The sequence below is a fragment of the Podarcis raffonei genome, chromosome 10, assembly GCF_027172205.1.
Source record: "Podarcis raffonei isolate rPodRaf1 chromosome 10, rPodRaf1.pri, whole genome shotgun sequence".
Classification (NCBI taxonomy): domain Eukaryota; kingdom Metazoa; phylum Chordata; class Lepidosauria; order Squamata; family Lacertidae; genus Podarcis; species Podarcis raffonei.
The window spans coordinates 73,846,999-73,863,106 of record NC_070611.1 but is presented as its reverse complement, the minus strand read 5'-3'; the positions used below and the strand labels follow the sequence as shown (position 1 = coordinate 73,863,106).

At 48.0% G+C, this 16,108-nt stretch overlaps 3 protein-coding genes across 11 annotated transcripts in view; all 3 read left to right on the top strand.

The window, feature by feature from the left end:
- The window catches only part of LOC128421943 (zinc finger protein 91-like), a 52,754-nt gene extending 47,892 nt beyond the window's left edge, over positions 1 to 4,862 (top strand). For 5 of the 9 annotated variants that reach the window (XM_053405299.1, XM_053405294.1, XM_053405292.1 and 2 more), the window contains one exon: positions 334 to 4,862. In XM_053405299.1, coding sequence (XP_053261274.1) covers positions 542 to 3,559 — 3,018 coding nt within the window. In that variant the 5' untranslated portion in view covers positions 334 to 541 and the 3' untranslated portion in view covers positions 3,560 to 4,862. The remainder of the gene's footprint in view (positions 1 to 333) is intronic. The other 4 variants (XM_053405300.1, XM_053405295.1, XM_053405293.1 and 1 more) reach the window with 1 other exon arrangement.
- A 4,223-nt stretch (positions 4,863 to 9,085) lies between these two features.
- The window catches only part of LOC128421994 (zinc finger and SCAN domain-containing protein 2-like), a 38,888-nt gene continuing 31,865 nt past the window's right edge, over positions 9,086 to 16,108 (top strand). Inside the window, exons 1-2 of the mRNA XM_053405419.1 lie at positions 9,086 to 9,260; positions 10,234 to 10,369. The gene's annotated coding sequence lies outside the window, so the exon portion shown is untranslated. The remainder of the gene's footprint in view (positions 9,261 to 10,233; positions 10,370 to 16,108) is intronic.
- LOC128422015 (zinc finger protein 782-like) lies at positions 12,709 to 14,830 on the top strand (the record flags this gene model as incomplete). The annotated part of the gene is made up of 1 exon (XM_053405465.1): positions 12,709 to 14,830. A coding segment is annotated over one exon (948 nt), but the record flags the coding sequence as incomplete, so codon positions are not given.

The following is a 16,108-nucleotide window of genomic DNA, read 5'->3' as shown; positions in this document are numbered from 1 at the left end:
TTAGTGGATCAATACAATATTTTCAAGGTACTACACATTCCACTAAGTACAGTTTATCTATTTGCCTTGAATATCCTGCTTTTCAGTGTCATTTTAGGATAGTTCTGCATCAGAAGACAGGCACGAGATCAGACAGCAAATCATTCTTTTAAAAATCAAGCTGCTTTATGAACATTGATTGAGGATTTTGAAAGTTGCTCAAGAATTACTATCATTTGACATTCCAACTTCAGCTCCTAAAAATTGGGAACATGGGTAGGATGTGAGGGAATGTAGGAGACGTTGAAATAGGAGAAGGTGCTAATGGAGCTTGATGTGTTCTCTGTCCCTTAGTTCTCTTCCTTTAAACCCAAACAGGATTCCCTTTCCTCCCACTCTGAACAAGGAGATGGAGAAGACAGTCAGAACTCCAGGGGATGGGTCACCTTTGGTTTCATTAGGAATAGAAATTAAAATGTGTGAAATGTTGAATATGCTTCATTGAATGAGCGCACATACTTCACATCAATGACCTTCAGCAGGGGAGAAAAGACTTAAAGTTATGGAGTGTAGGAAAAGTTTCAGTCAGAGTGGACACCTCAATATGCATCAACGGACACACACAGGGGAGAAACCATTTAAATGCATGGAGTGTGGAAAGCGCTTCATTAAGAGTGGACACCTCAATATACATCAACGGACTCACACAGGGGAGAAACCATTTAAATGCATGGATTGCGAAAAAAGCTTTATTGATAATGGATCCCTTAGAAAACATCAACGGACTCACACAGGGGAGAAACCATATAAATGTATGGAATGCGGAAAGAGCTTTAGTGAAAGTGGATCTCTTAGAAAACATCAACGGACTCACACAGGGGAGAAACCATTTAAATGCATGGAGTGTGGGGAGAGCTTTAGTGATAATGGAAAACTTAGAAGACATCAACGGACTCACACAGGGGAAAAACCATTTAAATGTATGGAGTGCGGAAAGAGCTTTAGTGATAGTGAAACCCTTAGAAGACATCAACGGACTCACACAGGGGAGAAACCATTTAAATGCATGGATTGCGAAAAAAGCTTTAGTGATAATGCATCCCTTAGAAAACATCAGCGGACTCACACAGGGGAGAAACCATATAAATGTATCGAATGCGGAAAGAGCTTTAGTGAAAGTGGATCTCTTAGAAAACATCAACAGACTCACACAGGGGAGAAACCATTTAAATGTATGGAGTGCGGAAAGAGCTTTAGTGAAAGTGGAACCCTTAGAACACATCAACGGACTCACACAGGGGAGAAACCATATAAATGTATGGAGTGCGGGAAGAGTTTTAGTGTTAGTGGATCCCTTAGAAAACATCAACGGACTCACACAGGGGAGAAACCATTTAAATTCATGGAGTGCAGAAGGAGCTTTAGTGATAGTGGATCCCTTAGAAAACATCAGCGGACACACACAGGGGAGAAACCATTTAAAAGTATGGAGTGCGGAAAGAGCTTTAGTGATAATGGAAAACTTAGAAGACATCAATGGACTCACACAGGGGAGAAACCATTTAAATGTGTGGAGGGTGGAAAGAGCTTCAGTCAGAATGGAGACCTTAAATTACATCAGCGGATTCACACAGGGGAGAAACCATTTAAATGCATGGAGTGTGGAAAGAGCTTCAGTTTCAATGCAACCCTCCGAAGACATCAACAGACTCACACAGGGGAGAAACCATATAAATGTATGGAGTGCGGAAAGAGTTTCAGTCAGAGTGGACAACTCAATATACATCAACGGACTCACACAGGGGAGAAACCATATAAATGTATGGGGTGCGGAAAGAGTTTCAGTCAGAGTGGACACCTCAATATACATCAACGGACTCACACAGGGGAGAAACCATTTAAATGCATGGATTGCGAAAAAAGCTTTAGTGATAATGCATCCCTTAGAAAACATCAACGGACTCACACAGGGGAGAAACCATATAAATGTATCGAATGCGGAAAGAGCTTTTGTGAAAGTGGATCTCTTAGAAAACATCAACGGACTCACACAGGGGAGAAACCATTTAAATGTATGGAGTGCGGAAAGAGCTTTAGTGAAAGTGGAACCCTTAGAACACATCAACGGACTCACACAGGGGAGAAACCATATAAATGTATGGAGTGTGGAAAGAGCTTTAGTGATAGTGGATCCCTTAGAAAACATCAACGGACTCACACAGGGGAGAAACCATTTAAATACATGGAGTGTGGGGAGAGCTTTAGTGATAATGGAAAACTTAGAAGACATCAAAGGACTCACACAGGGGAAAAACCATATAAATGTATGGAGTGCGGAAAGAGCTTTAGTGATAGTGAAACCCTTAGAAGACATCAACGGACTCACACAGGGGAGAAACCATTTAAATGCATGGATTGCGAAAAAAGCTTTAGTGATAATGCATCCCTTAGAAAACATCAACGGACTCACACAGGGGAGAAACCATATAAATGTATCGAATGCGGAAAGAGCTTTAGTGAAAGTGGATCTCTTAGAACACATCAACGGACTCACACAGGGGAGAAACCATATAAATGTATGGAGTGCGGAAAGAGCTTTAGTGTTAGTGGATCCCTTAGAAAACATCAACAGACTCACACAGGGGAGAAACCATTTAAATGCATGGAGTGCAGAAGGAGCTTTAGTGATAGTGGATCCCTTAGAAAACATCAGTGGACACACACAGGGGAGAAACCATTTAAAAGTATGGAGTGCGGAAAGAGCTTCAGTTTCAATACAACCCTTAGAAGACATCCGCGGACTCACTCAGGGGAGAAACCATTTAAATGCATGGAGTGTGGAAAGAGCTTTAGTGATAATGGAAAACTTAGAAGACATCAATGGACTCACACAGGGGAGAAACCATTTAAATGTGTGGAGGGTGGAAAGAGCTTCAGTCAGAATGGAGACCTTAAATTACATCAGCGGATTCACACAGGGGAGAAACCATTTAAATGCATGGAGTGTGGAAAGAGCTTCAGTAAGAGTGGACACCTCAATATACACCAACAGACTCACATAGGGGAGAAACCATTTAAATGTATGGAGTGTGGAAAAAGTTTCAGTTTCAATGCAACCCTCCGAAGACATCAACAGACTCACACAGGGGAGAAACCATATAAATGTATGGGGTGCGGAAAGAGTTTCAGTCAGAGTGGACACCTCAATATACATCAACGGACTCACACAGGGGAGAAACCATTTAAATGCATGGATTGCGAAAAAAGCTTTAGTGATAATGCATCCCTTAGAAAACATCAACGGACTCACACAGGGGAGAAACCATATAAATGTATCGAATGCGGAAAGAGCTTTTGTGAAAGTGGATCTCTTAGAAAACATCAACGGACTCACACAGGGGAGAAACCATTTAAATGTATGGAGTGCGGAAAGAGCTTTAGTGAAAGTGGAACCCTTAGAACACATCAACGGACTCACACAGGGGAGAAACCATATAAATGTATGGAGTGTGGAAAGAGCTTCAGTCAGAGTGGACACCTCAATATACATCAACGGACTCACACGGGAGAAACCATATAAATGTATGGAATGCGGAAAGAGCTTTAGTGAAAGTGGATCCCTTAGAAAACATCAACGGACTCACACAGGAGAGAAAACATTTAAATGCATGGAGTGCGGAAGGAGCTTTAGTGATAGTGGAACCTGCAGAAAACATCAACAGACTCACACAGGAGAGAAAACATTTAAATGCATGGAGTGTGGAAAGAGCTTTAGTGATAATGGAAAACTTAGAACACATCAACGGCCTCACACAGGGGAGAAACCATTTAAATGCCTGGAGTGCGGAAAGAGTTTCAGTCAGAATTTTGGACCTTCAATAACACCAGTGGATTCACACAGGGGAGAAACCATTTAACTGTATGGAGTGTGGAAAGAGCTTTAGTGAAAATGGAACCCTTAGAACACATCATGGACTCCCACAGGTGAAAAACCATATAAATTTATGGAGTGTGGAAATGTCTTCGATCGGAGTGGAAATTTTAGAAAACATCAGCAGACTTACATTGGAGAAACCATTTAAATGTATGGAGTGTGGAAGGAGCTTTAATGATAATGGAAAACTTAGAACACATCAACGGACTCACACAGGGCTGCAGGCAGAGTGGAATCCTTGATTTTCATCAACAAACTCACACAAGAGACAAACCATATAAATGGCAGCAAAGGAGATAAGAGTTTCAGTCCTAGTGAAAGTCCTGCATCAACAGACTCATGCACAGGAAGAACTTCAATATTTGCCACCCTACAAACTATCAACAAACTCAAAGAGGAGAAGCAGTTTAAATGGAAGGATTACAGAAAGAGCTTTAGTTATAATGGAGTGTTTAGGAAACATCTAGGGAGTCTCACAAGGGAGAACCCATTTAGATGTATGGAGCACGGGACATGTTCCACTCAGAGGAAATCCTTCTTCCGGCTTCAGGGCCCAGCTGAGTGTTGTCATTCTCTCCAACTAAGTAACTCCTGTCTAATCTGCTCTCTGTCTGCATCTCTCCCTGCTTCTGAGACCACTGGAAACGAGGGGGGGCATTTCTCCCCCTCCAGCTCCTCTTCTGAGGAAAGCTGATCTGCCTGAGAATGGATTCCCCCATATTTGGCTTCAGACCATTCCCTGACAAAACACATTGCCCTGTGTCGTTACTGCCTCTTTCCTCTCTTGCTCCCTTCTGCCGGTGTGTGTGCCTGACTTAGATATCCTGTGTGCTGTATTTTTTTTACTGCTGAAACTGGATTTGCTCTCAGGAGCTAAGTTTTGTGCCTCACTGGGGACCCAGTGAGAACTGTATGCTTTGAAAGCTCAGTAAACTATTACGGAAGAAGTCCTGCTGCCTCTATGTGTGTTTTTGATGTCAGTGTGGGACTTGCTCTACACGTGGCCCCTACCCCGCTGATGCTTGGCTAAGGCCCTGGAGTTGCTGTACTCAAGCATTCAAGATGGGTATTTGTGTGTCAGACTGGTTTTTGCACCAAACTCTGTGTACTGGTCCAGGGGGGAGGTTACTGTGGGGCGAGGTCCAGGACCGGAGTCGAGGGTCGGCAGACAGTCCTCCACGGGCAAAGCGGGGCCCACAGCGAGGGGCCGGGCAAGGACAGGAACTCTGGGAGAACCGGACTGGGTGCTGGCCGAAACAGCTCTTCAACGACGTTGCTCCCGCAACCTGGGACCGGGCTGACTGGCGTTTATCTTCTCTGAGGCCAGGGGCGGTCCCAACCCCCAGGAGACCAGCCTCTCCTGGCCTTAAGGCGAGCACTTAAGGTGTTTTTGCTTGGCAGGGGGTTGGACTCGATGGCCCTTGTGGTCTATTCCAACTCTATGATTCTATGATTCCTCCTGGGAGAAACCAGTTCCCTTCGCCTCTCTGCCCTGAGCCTCTATACTTCAGGAGAGGCTGAAGGGTTACTGGACCCAGGGGGAGACTCACCTGCAGGCACTGAGTCCTCAACCACCTCCGGAGCCAGAGTGGATTCACCTGGTGCCTGCTCCTGAGGATCCGGCACAGGTGCAGGTGCTTCAGAATCAAGGCCCTGCCCCAGTTCAGCCGGCCCTGGAGGCGGGGACTCCTGTGCAGGCTGGGATTCCTCCGGTTCAGCCTCTGAATCGGATTCCCAGGCCATCACACTCTGTCTCCCCCACCACCGCATGATCTCCAAACACTACTTATTTAACAGAACTTCATCCCTGCCCCCTGCACGTTCTGAAGAAAACTTTAATGGGAGATCCCCCCCCCAACCTAACTGCAAGAGGGGGAAGGATGGGTTGCAGGTACCAGGAAAGTCTCCTGATGGGCCCATCTTCACTCATGAACCACTTAGGGGAAACCCAGAGCTACTGCTTATTCTGGGGTTTGGGGAGGATAATATTTTTCCATAGTCCCAGAAGTTATTAGTCAATCATGCTGCTAGGGAGTCTTCCTGCCAGAGGACCACAGTGCATATTACTATCCTACTGATTTTACTCTTGTTGTTGCTGTTGCTGTCATGGACTGGAGGGGTGCAGGGGGGGGGAGACACCAGTCTGGGGGACCCACAAAGAAAGAAGGCTCAGATCCTGGGGACTGGTGGTGGGATGGCGATGAGAAGATAGAGGGCGAAAATGGAGCAGAATGGGAGAAGAGGTGTTGCAAGCTGAGGAGGAAACAGGGTTTGGTGAGCAGGCAGGCTCAGAGGGAGGAGAGGAGGGGGGCTAGGAGACCGAGAGGAGGCCGGCTACTGAAGCATCCAGGGAGACTCCCCCTCCTGCTGCGACCACCTCCCCTCTCCCCTGGTCTAGAGCACACAGAGAAATCCAGTTCAGACCCATGAGCCTATACATTATATTAATGGGTGTAGGGTTTTTTTGTCCCAACATGCATCACTTTAATCTCATTGACAATGAACTGTATTGTCTGCCCATTCACCCCATTTGGAGAGGTCCTTTTGGAGCTCCTTGCACCTCTCATTTTTGAACAACCCTGGACAATTTACATCGACTTTTAAAACTTCCCCTCTTCACCCAGAATACGTTTCGAGTAGCATCTTCACTAGTATGTCACAAATAGGGAGGGGTATCAAAGGGTTACACAAGTTCAACAGTTGGTCACTCCATCAGATACATCTCTGGACACCTCTCCAGTACCCATCACCCAGAGAACAATAAAACTATCGACATAATACAGTTGTATCTCTGGTTAAGAACCTAAATCATTCCAGAGGTCTGTTCTTAACCTGAGGTACCAGTTTAGCTAATGGGGCCTCTTGCTGCTGGCGCGCCACCATTGCCACCGTGCGATTTCTGTTCTCATCCTGAAGCAAAGTTCTTACCCCGAGGTACTATTTCTGGGTTAGTGGAGTCTTTAACCTGAAGCGTCTATAACCCAAAGTACCACTGTAGTAGTAGCAATAATAATAATATTTATATCCCGCCCGCCCCCCTTGCCGAAGCCGGGCTCAGAGTGGCTAACAACAGTAAAAGTAACACGGTTTACATAAAATCACAATCAATTAATTGAAATACTTTCCAAAATCAATTCATTCTAAAATCAATTCAGAATCAAATTACATCCTTGCCCTCAGGGCTTCTCCTGAGATGGGCTTTCAGAACACCTGGCTTGGTCAACTGCCTCTGTGGAAGTCTATTGTCGCCCCTTGGTCACACCCTGGGTGGGGCGAAGTGTACGTGCTCTCACGCTCAGGGGATTATGGCAGAAGGCCCTGTTTTTGCTGCCTACGTGGCTATCCGCTTCCAGGGTCATGGAGGAGGGTGAAGCCTAAATTTACTTTTTCTTAAGAGTGAAAATGGCGTTGGAATGGGAAGAATCGGTTAAAGTATGGATTTTATATGAATTTACAAATTTAGGTATCATTCCCTGAGCTGTCAAGCTGAAAGGATACATTCAGACACAATCTTTGTAACATTGTAGCAACTTTAGGCAATCAAAACCAAAATGGCTATATTTAATATACTTTGAGCAGCAGGAGGGCGCTGAGACAATCGTGCAAAGGCTGAGCTGAAACACTGGTTTGCAGGCAGTTTCAGCCGTCATTGGCTAGCTGTCGAAACATAGTGCTCTTGATTGGTGAGCTTCGGTTATTCATAAATCCCATTCATAAAACACAAAGTCCGTAAATCCCATCCATAATATGCAGAGACCGTGTTTTCTTGTATTTATACAATGTGTGAGTCGTGCATTTGCGACTGAAGAGAGAGGGGTCTGGGGTTCCTCGTCCCAGGGGATAATGTCAGATAATACCTCCCCTGTAATGGCCGTAACACCAGGACGGAATTCCCCCACTCTTGTCACATGCAGCTGGGCTCACTTGCCAGAGCCACCTGGAGATCCTGATGGCAATTCCCATCATCCCTGACCACTGGTCTTGCCTGCTAGGGATGATGGGAACTGTAGTCCAAAAGCAGCTGGAGACCCAAATTTGGGAAACCCTGTTCTCCCTGAAGGACAAAGGAGGGTTCACTTGCATCTGAACATCAGGTGAGCCCTACAGGATCAGGCCCAAGGGGCCCCTGTCCTCCCAGGGGCCAAGCAGGGGCCTCTTCTGGGAAGCCCACCGGCAGCACTTGACCCCAGAGAAGGGGGGAGGCGCATTTCTTCTAGGGACACATTTCTGGGGTCCCCGTGGTTCCCCCAACCTGGCTCCACTCTGCCAGGGCAGCTGCGTTTTGTTTCGCTGCAGGTGAGCCTGCCCCGTGCAACGTGGGGCTCTTAAGGGAACTTCGGGGGGGCGGGGGGACTAGAGCTCCGCCGCACTTGCAAAGGACCAGTAGAAGCGGAGGGGAGGCAGGCAGCAGGAGGGCGATGGGGAGGAACCAGCGAGAAGGAGCTTCTGGAGCCTAGGCAGCCCCCTCCCCGCCTGCTCCCGGAAGGTTTCCCGAGCCCCTCCCCTTTTCATTTCAAGGACTGGGGGACCTCAGCATCCCGGGGTTGCTTTGCTCTGGGGGGGAGGGGTCCTATTTTGTTTGCTGAGGGCAGGAGTCACAATCCTGTCACATTGTGTTGTGTCTCGCTTTTAGGTAAGGGGGTGGGGCTCAGGTGGGAAAGAGTTGAGAAGGAAAATATCCCGGGGTGCGGATTTACTCCGCTGCCCAGCTCGTCAGGGTGCCACTCCCCGCGGGTCCCTCTGGTCAGCAAAAGAAGGAGTCTCCAGCCAAGTTAAAGATGCAAAACAGCAGTCAGTTGACCTGATCTTTATTTGCTGCAACTAGGTTCAAACACACCAAGAGTAGGAACCCTGAGAAGATGGTTGCATGGATTTTTAAGACCTCTCCCCATTTCCCACAATACATTTTTCCACAGCATCTTTGATGCATCACAGATTTGTCACAAACTAGGAGTCTTTGGCATTCAGAAACATGGACCCGTCACCCACCCCTGTGTCAACAACCCCAGTTTCCCTCTCCTTTTAACTACCCTCTTCCCCTAAGAACAATAATAGTATCTACAGATCCCCCCTAGATGCAAGGCTTTCCTGGGCTTCTCCTTTGGAAGTATCAGGATCCTCCTCCTCCAATCTGGCTTCTGTTCCGGGAATAAGGGAGGAGTGAGCCTCCTCCCAAACTGCCAGCTTCTCCCGGAAGTGGAGCTTCTACACCGGATTGCCGCTCTGCGCCATAGCTCTAGGGGCGCGCCCTTTCGGAAAGGGGAGGAGGGGCGGCAGGGGACCCCCCCCCCAACAAAACATCGATGTTGCAGGAAAGGAAATGAGAATCGGGATCGAGGACAAAGAGGTAAAGGGGTCGCGGCGGGGGGGGGAAGAGGGGAGAGAAGGACCCAGAGAGGGACTCCGCGCCAGCTCCCCAAAGCGCCTTCCGTGGGCCCCCCCGACAGGGCCTGGATCCCTGAACGTGCGCTGCGACGGGGGCTTTCCTTGGCAGGGGTGGACATGGGGCGCCCACCCACGGGGTCCCAGGAGGTCTCCCCGGCCCCGTTTCCCCGCGCAGGCATCCCTGGGGCCCTGTGCGCTCCGCGTGGAGAGAGGCAGACCATGAAAGGGTTAACGGGCGCGAGAGACGCCTGGATAGAGACCCCCTGTCCCTCCCCATCTCGACTTGGGGGCCCCTCGCATGGCGAGGGGTGAGCCGCGCCAAGGGGGCAGCTGGGTGCCGGGGAGACTCCGGGAGAGAGGGAAGGGGCCAAGGGGCAAGGAAGCGCAGCATTGGCGGGGTTGGGGGGATCAGACCAGTCTGTAGGGAGACGTCTCCATCGTGCGCCCACGAGGAATCTCGGAGGGGCTGCCTTGGCTTCTCCCTCCCACCCAGGAATCCGCCACCCTTTCAAGGCGACCAGAGAGGGATCCCTGAAAAGTGGGGGGTCCTGTCCCCCCCCACCCCTTCCTTCTTGCAAGCTCCATCCTCTTCCCACCCCATAAGCTCCTGCCCTGTCCAGACACAGCGATTCTGCCCAGTCCAACCATTGTTCGCCCTGGAGAGGAGAGGAAATCCAGAGGGGAAGAGGGGAGGGGAGAGGCCTTCTCAGAAGCAGCTCTTTGTTTCCGCAATCCCACCCAGGAAGCAGCCAGAAACCTTTTCCTCTCTCTCAGGCTTCCATCTTCAAGTGTCTTTTCCACTGCATGGTTTATTGAGGATGAGGAAAATGTACACCTGTCATCAGAAACAGGGGTGCAGAACCTATTTAATTGATCTCAGGATTGCTATAGAAGGTGCGCCTCAAAGGCATTTCTGTTCCTCTTACTTTTTATAGGCAATGTCAGAGTGACTGACAAGCTGAGATACTTCCCAGTCAAAGGACCCATTTTCATGATAGACAGTGCTTGTGGCTGGAGGCTCTACAGACAGGGTGTGCCTATGCAGGCCAAAGACTGCCAGTATTAGCACAGGTGAGGTGTGTGACCTTCCCAAATTTACAGACTGTATGTGAATGAGAGTTTGTGGGTGGGATTATTGTTTACGGCCACCCTGTGATTTTCTCCACCCAAAACATTTCATGACCTGATATTGCACTACGAATTCCAAAATAACTACAAAAAAATCACAAGATAATACAAATGATTGTAGTATTTATACCCTGCCCATCTGGTTGGGTTTCCAGTACACATAAAAGACAGTAAAACATCAAACATTAAAAACCTCCTAATACAGGTCTCCCTTCAACTATCTTCTAAATGTCAGGTAGTTGTTCATTTCCTTGACCTCTGAAGGGAGGGAACCAGCAGAAGACCCTCAGAGGAGGACCTCAGTGTTCAGAGGGAAGGATGGAGGTGGAGACACTCCTTCAGGTCTACATAGCCGAGGCTGTTTAGGGCTCTAGGTCTCAGATCTTGCTCCTTCATAACAATCTCCTAGACTGACATATAGTTAGCAGAGTAGGAAAAAACACTCAGATCAGGAATAAATTCATATCTCAAGAAATAACACAACTTCAGGTTGTTAATGAATCAGTACTACATATTCAAGGATGAGGTTTCCACTAAGTACAGTTATCCGTTTGCCTTTAATATCCAGCTTTTTCAGTGCCAGATTAGGATACTCCTGTGTCAGAAGACAGTGCAAGAGATCAGGCAACACATCATTATTATAAAGAACAATTGAGGTGGGTGTTTCCGTCTGGGATTCCCATGCGCCAGCTGCTTTCCTTCTGCTGCTCCTGCTCTCTCCATGCAATGTGAGGCATCTAGACGGAGGTCCATCTCCAAGAACAGGAGCTTCCCTGAGCACCCATTCAGCTGACCCCAAGCACCAAGCCTTGTCACTAGTTCTCTGACTGACCCAGACCACAGTCCCTGGAAAGATGTAGACCTGGGTCCCATATAATGGTCCACATGGACTTCCTGAGGCCATTGGGACTGTGCAGGTGATTCATGAAGATCTAGAGGTGGAAACGGGTGGATGGAGGATTATGATGCCGATGATGGGAAATGTCCAAAGGAAAGATGAACCAGAGACAGAGAGGGCCTTTTCATGGAGAGAGAGTAGCTGCATTTCCTGTGAGAAAACAATTGATGTGAAAAGGCTGTTTTCCAAGATCATGCTGCTTTATTAATGATGATTGAGGATAATGAAAGGTTGCTGATGCATTACTATCATTTGACATCATTGCATCTTCATTTCCTAAAAATTTGGAACCTGGGTAGGATGCAGGGGAAATATAGGATATGTTGAAATATGAGGTGGTGCTAATGGCATCTGATATGCTCTCTTTTCCTTTGTTCTCTTCCTTGAAACCCAAACAGGATTTCCTTTCCTCCCACGCTGAGGAGGGTCATGGAGAAGAGAGACAGACTTCCAGGGGAAAGGGCACCTTTGGTTTCATTAGATATAGACCTTAAAATGTGTGAAATGTGGAACATGCTTCATTGAATGAGCACACATAGCTCACATAAACAAACCCCAAAAGTGGCGAAACCATTTAAAGGTATGGAGTGTGGAAAGACTTTCACTGATAGAACACATCAGCCGACTCACATGGGCAAGAAAGGATTCAAATGCAAGGAGTGCGGGAAGAACTTCAGTCAGAGTGGACAACTAAATAAGCATCAACTGACTCACACAGGGGAAAAACCATTTAAATGCATGGAGTGCGGAAGAAAATTCAGTCAGAGTGGACAACTAAATAAGCATCAACTGACTCACACAGGGGAAAAACCTTTTAAATGTATGGAGTGTGGAAAGAGCTTCAGTAAGAGTGGACACCTCAATATACATCAACGGACTCACACAGGGGAGAAACCATTTAAATGTCTGGATTGTGGAAAGAGCTTCAGTCAGAATGGAAAACTTAAAACACATCAATGGACTCACACAGGGGAGAAACCTTTTAAATGTATGGAGTGTGGAAAGAGCTTCCGTTTCATTGGAAACCTTAGAACACATCAACGGACACACACAGTGGAGAAACCATTTAAATGCATTGAGTGCGGAAAGAGATTTAGTGATAATGGAAAACTTAGAAGACATCAAGAGACTCACGCAGGGGAGAAACCATTTAAATGTATAGTGTGTGGAAAGAGCTTTCGTGATAATGGAAACCTTAGACGACATCAACGGACTCACACAGGGGAGAAACCATATGAATGTATGGAGTGCGGAAAGAGCTTTCGTGATAATAGAACCCTTAGAACACATCAACGGACTCACAGGAGAGAAACCATATGAATGTATGGAGTGTGGAAGGAGCTTTCGTAATAATGGAACCCTTAGAACACATCAGTGGACTCACACAGGGGAGAAACCATATGAATGTATGGAGTGTGGAAAGAGCTTTCGTAATAATGGAACCCTTAGAACACATCAGTGGACTCACACAGGGGAGAAACCATATGAATGTATGGAGTGTGGAAAGAGCTTTCGTAATAATGGAACCCTTAGAACACATCAACGGACTCACACAGGGGAAAAACCATTTAAATGCATGGAGTGCGGAAGAAAATTCAGTCAGAGTGGACAACTAAATATGCATCAACTGACTCACACGGGTGAAAAACCTTTTAAATGCATGGAGTGCGGAAAGAGCTTTAGTGATAATGGAACCCTTAGAACACATCAACGGACTCACACAGGGGAGAAACCATATAAATGTATGCATTGTGGAAAGAGCTTCAGTAATAGTGGAAACTTAAATATACATCAACGGACTCACACAGGGGAGAAACCATATGAATGTATGGAGTGCGGAAAGAGCTTCAGTTTCAAAGGAAGCCTTAGAATACATCAACGGACTCACACAGGGGAGAAACCATATGAATGTATGGAGTGCGGAAAGAGCTTCAGTTGCAATGGAAGCCTTAGAACACATCAACGGACTCACACAGGGGAGAAACCATGTAAATGTATGGAGTGCGGAAAGAGCTTCAGTTTCAAAGGAAGCCTTAGAATACATCAACGGACACACACGGGGGAGAAACCATATGAATGTATGGAGTGCGGAAAGAGCTTTCGTGATAATGGCAACCTTAGAAGACATCAACGGACTCACACAGGGGAGAAACCATGTAAACGTATGGAGTGCGGAAAGAGCTTTTGTGATAATGGAACCCTTAGAACACATCAACGGACTCACACAGGGGAAAAACCATTTAATTGCATGGAGTGCGGAAGGAAATTCAGTCAGAGTCGAAACCTCAGCGTGCATCAACTGACTCACACAGGGGAGAAACCATATGAATGATTTGTTCTCAGGAGCTAAGTTTTGTGCCTCACTGTGGTCCCAGTCATAACTGTAGCCTTTGAAAGCTCAGTAAACTATTACTGAAGAAGTCCTGCTGCCTGTGTGTGTCTTTTTGACCTCAGTGTGGCACTTGCTCTACACGTGGCCCCTCCCCTGCTGCTACTTAGCTCATGCCCTGGAGTTGCTGTACTCAAGCACACAAGATGGTTTTTGCACCAAGCTCTGTCACCCTTACCACTACATGATCTCCAAACACTTCTTCTTCAACAGAACCTCATCTTGAAATACTGAAATTCAATGGGAGATTTCCCCCCAAAGCCTAAGTTCAAGACGGGGAATGTGGGGCTGCAGGTACCAGGGAAGTCTCCTGGTGGGCCCATCTTCACTCATGAACCCCATGGGGCAACCTGCTTATTCTGGAGTTTGAGAAGCAGTTTAAATGAAAAGATTGCAAAAAGTGCTTTATTTACAATGGAGTGTTTAAGGAACATCCAGGGACTTTCCCATGGAAGAACCCATTTAGATGTATGGAGAGTGGGACGTTTTTCTTTCAGTGTCCACTCTTTCTTCACAGCAATGAACTCAGCAGGAAATCAGTCTTAAACACGCGATGTGTATTTGAAATTCTTGTGTTTATATGTAAAACTGAACAGCAATGAAATATTGAAGGCAATGTCTAACAATGTGAGTATAATCTAAGAGGTAAAGTACCTTTTGATAGAGAGGATGAATCTGGTTTGCTGGTGGTGAGTGAGGATTAGGGCTCGGCGATATATTGATATCTGGTCCAATACTGGTTTCTAGACCACATCTCGATAACCTTTGAAAAACAATTGATATGTCAATACACTGCGAATCACAGTGTGTATTTTGGGATGTGCCTGCAAGCAGCGGCAAAAAGCTTTTCTTCGTGAAGCCCCTGCAGATGCCGAGTTGCTGACGTCCCTCCAAAACGAGGGGAAACGAAAGACACACATCCATTGCCCTGTGTCGTTCCAGCCTCTTTCCACGCTTGCTCCGTTCTGCCGGTGTGTGTGCCTGACTTCGATATCCTGTGTGCTGTATTTTTTTACTGCTGAAACTGGATCTGCTCTCAGGAGCTAAGTTTTGTGCCTCACTGGGGACCCAGTGAGAACTGTATGCTTTGAAAGCTCAGTAAAGTATTACGGAAGAATTCCTGCTGCTTCTGTTTGTGTTTTTGACGTCAGTGTGGGAATTGTTCTACACGTGGCCCCTACCCCGCCGATACTTGGCTAAGGCCCTGGAGTCACTGTACTCAAGCATGAAAGATGGGTATTTTTGTGTCAGAGTGGTTTTTACACCAAACTCTGTCATCCCCACCACCGCATGATCCCCAAACATTCAACAGAACTTCATCCCTGCCCCCTGCACGTTCTGAAGAAAACTTAAAATTTAATGAGAGATTCCTCCCCCCCCCCCCAAGCCTAACTGCAAGATGGGGAAGGATGGGTTGTAGGTACCAGGAAAGTCTCCTGGAGGGCCCATCTTCACTCATGAACCACATAGGGGAACCCCAGCGCTACTGCTTATTCTGGGGTTGGGGAGGATAATATTTTTCCAGAGGTTATTAGTCAATCATGCTTAGGGAGTCTTCCTGCCAGAGGACCACAGTCCTTATTACTATCCTACTGATTTTACTGTTGCTGCTGCTTTTGCTGTCATGGACTGGCTGGGTTCAGGGGCGGGGGAGACACCAGTCTGGGGGACCCACAAGGAAGAAGGCTCAGATCCTGGGGACTGGTGGTGGGATGGCGATCAGCAGATAGAGGGAGAAAATGGAGCAGAACGGGAGGGGAGGTGTTGCAAGCTGAGGAGGAAACAGGGTTTGGTGAGCAGGAAGAGGCTGGGACAGAGAGCAGTTCAGGCTCAGAGGGAGGAGAAGAGGGCAGTGGCGTAGCGTGGGGGTGCCAGGGGTGCCGGCCGCACCGGGCGCAACATCTGGGGGGGGCGCGAGTCCAGAGGGAAGGCGACAGCGATTTCCATAGTTCAACTGGACCCCGCATGAAGGAGGTTTGCCGTTTTTCTGCCTCTGGAGAGGGCGAAGAAAAGCTTCTCCCCGGCCATTTTCTCTGCTCCGGGCATCGCTCTCGTCCCGGCGCGTGGAGAAGAGACGGGGAGCGCGGCGCCCGAAGGGGCTGGCGAGGAAGGGAAGCCGCCTGGGCTCGAGGGGGGCTGATCCTGCCTGGGGCGGAGGAGCAGGGCAAGCAGGCGCGCGGCTGGAGGAAAGGGGCTACTCACTGGGGGCGGCGGCGGCGGCGGGGCGCGCAGCTGAACGGACGATCGGGCAGGCGGGCAAGCAAGCAAGGGCGCACGCCGAGGCTGCCTCCGGGACAGGAGCTCGTGCGCCGGGCAGGCGGGGAGGAGGTGGATCCGCTGCTGCTGCCGCCGCCGCCGCCGTTCCCGGCTGCTGGTCCTGTGGTGCGGCCCAGTC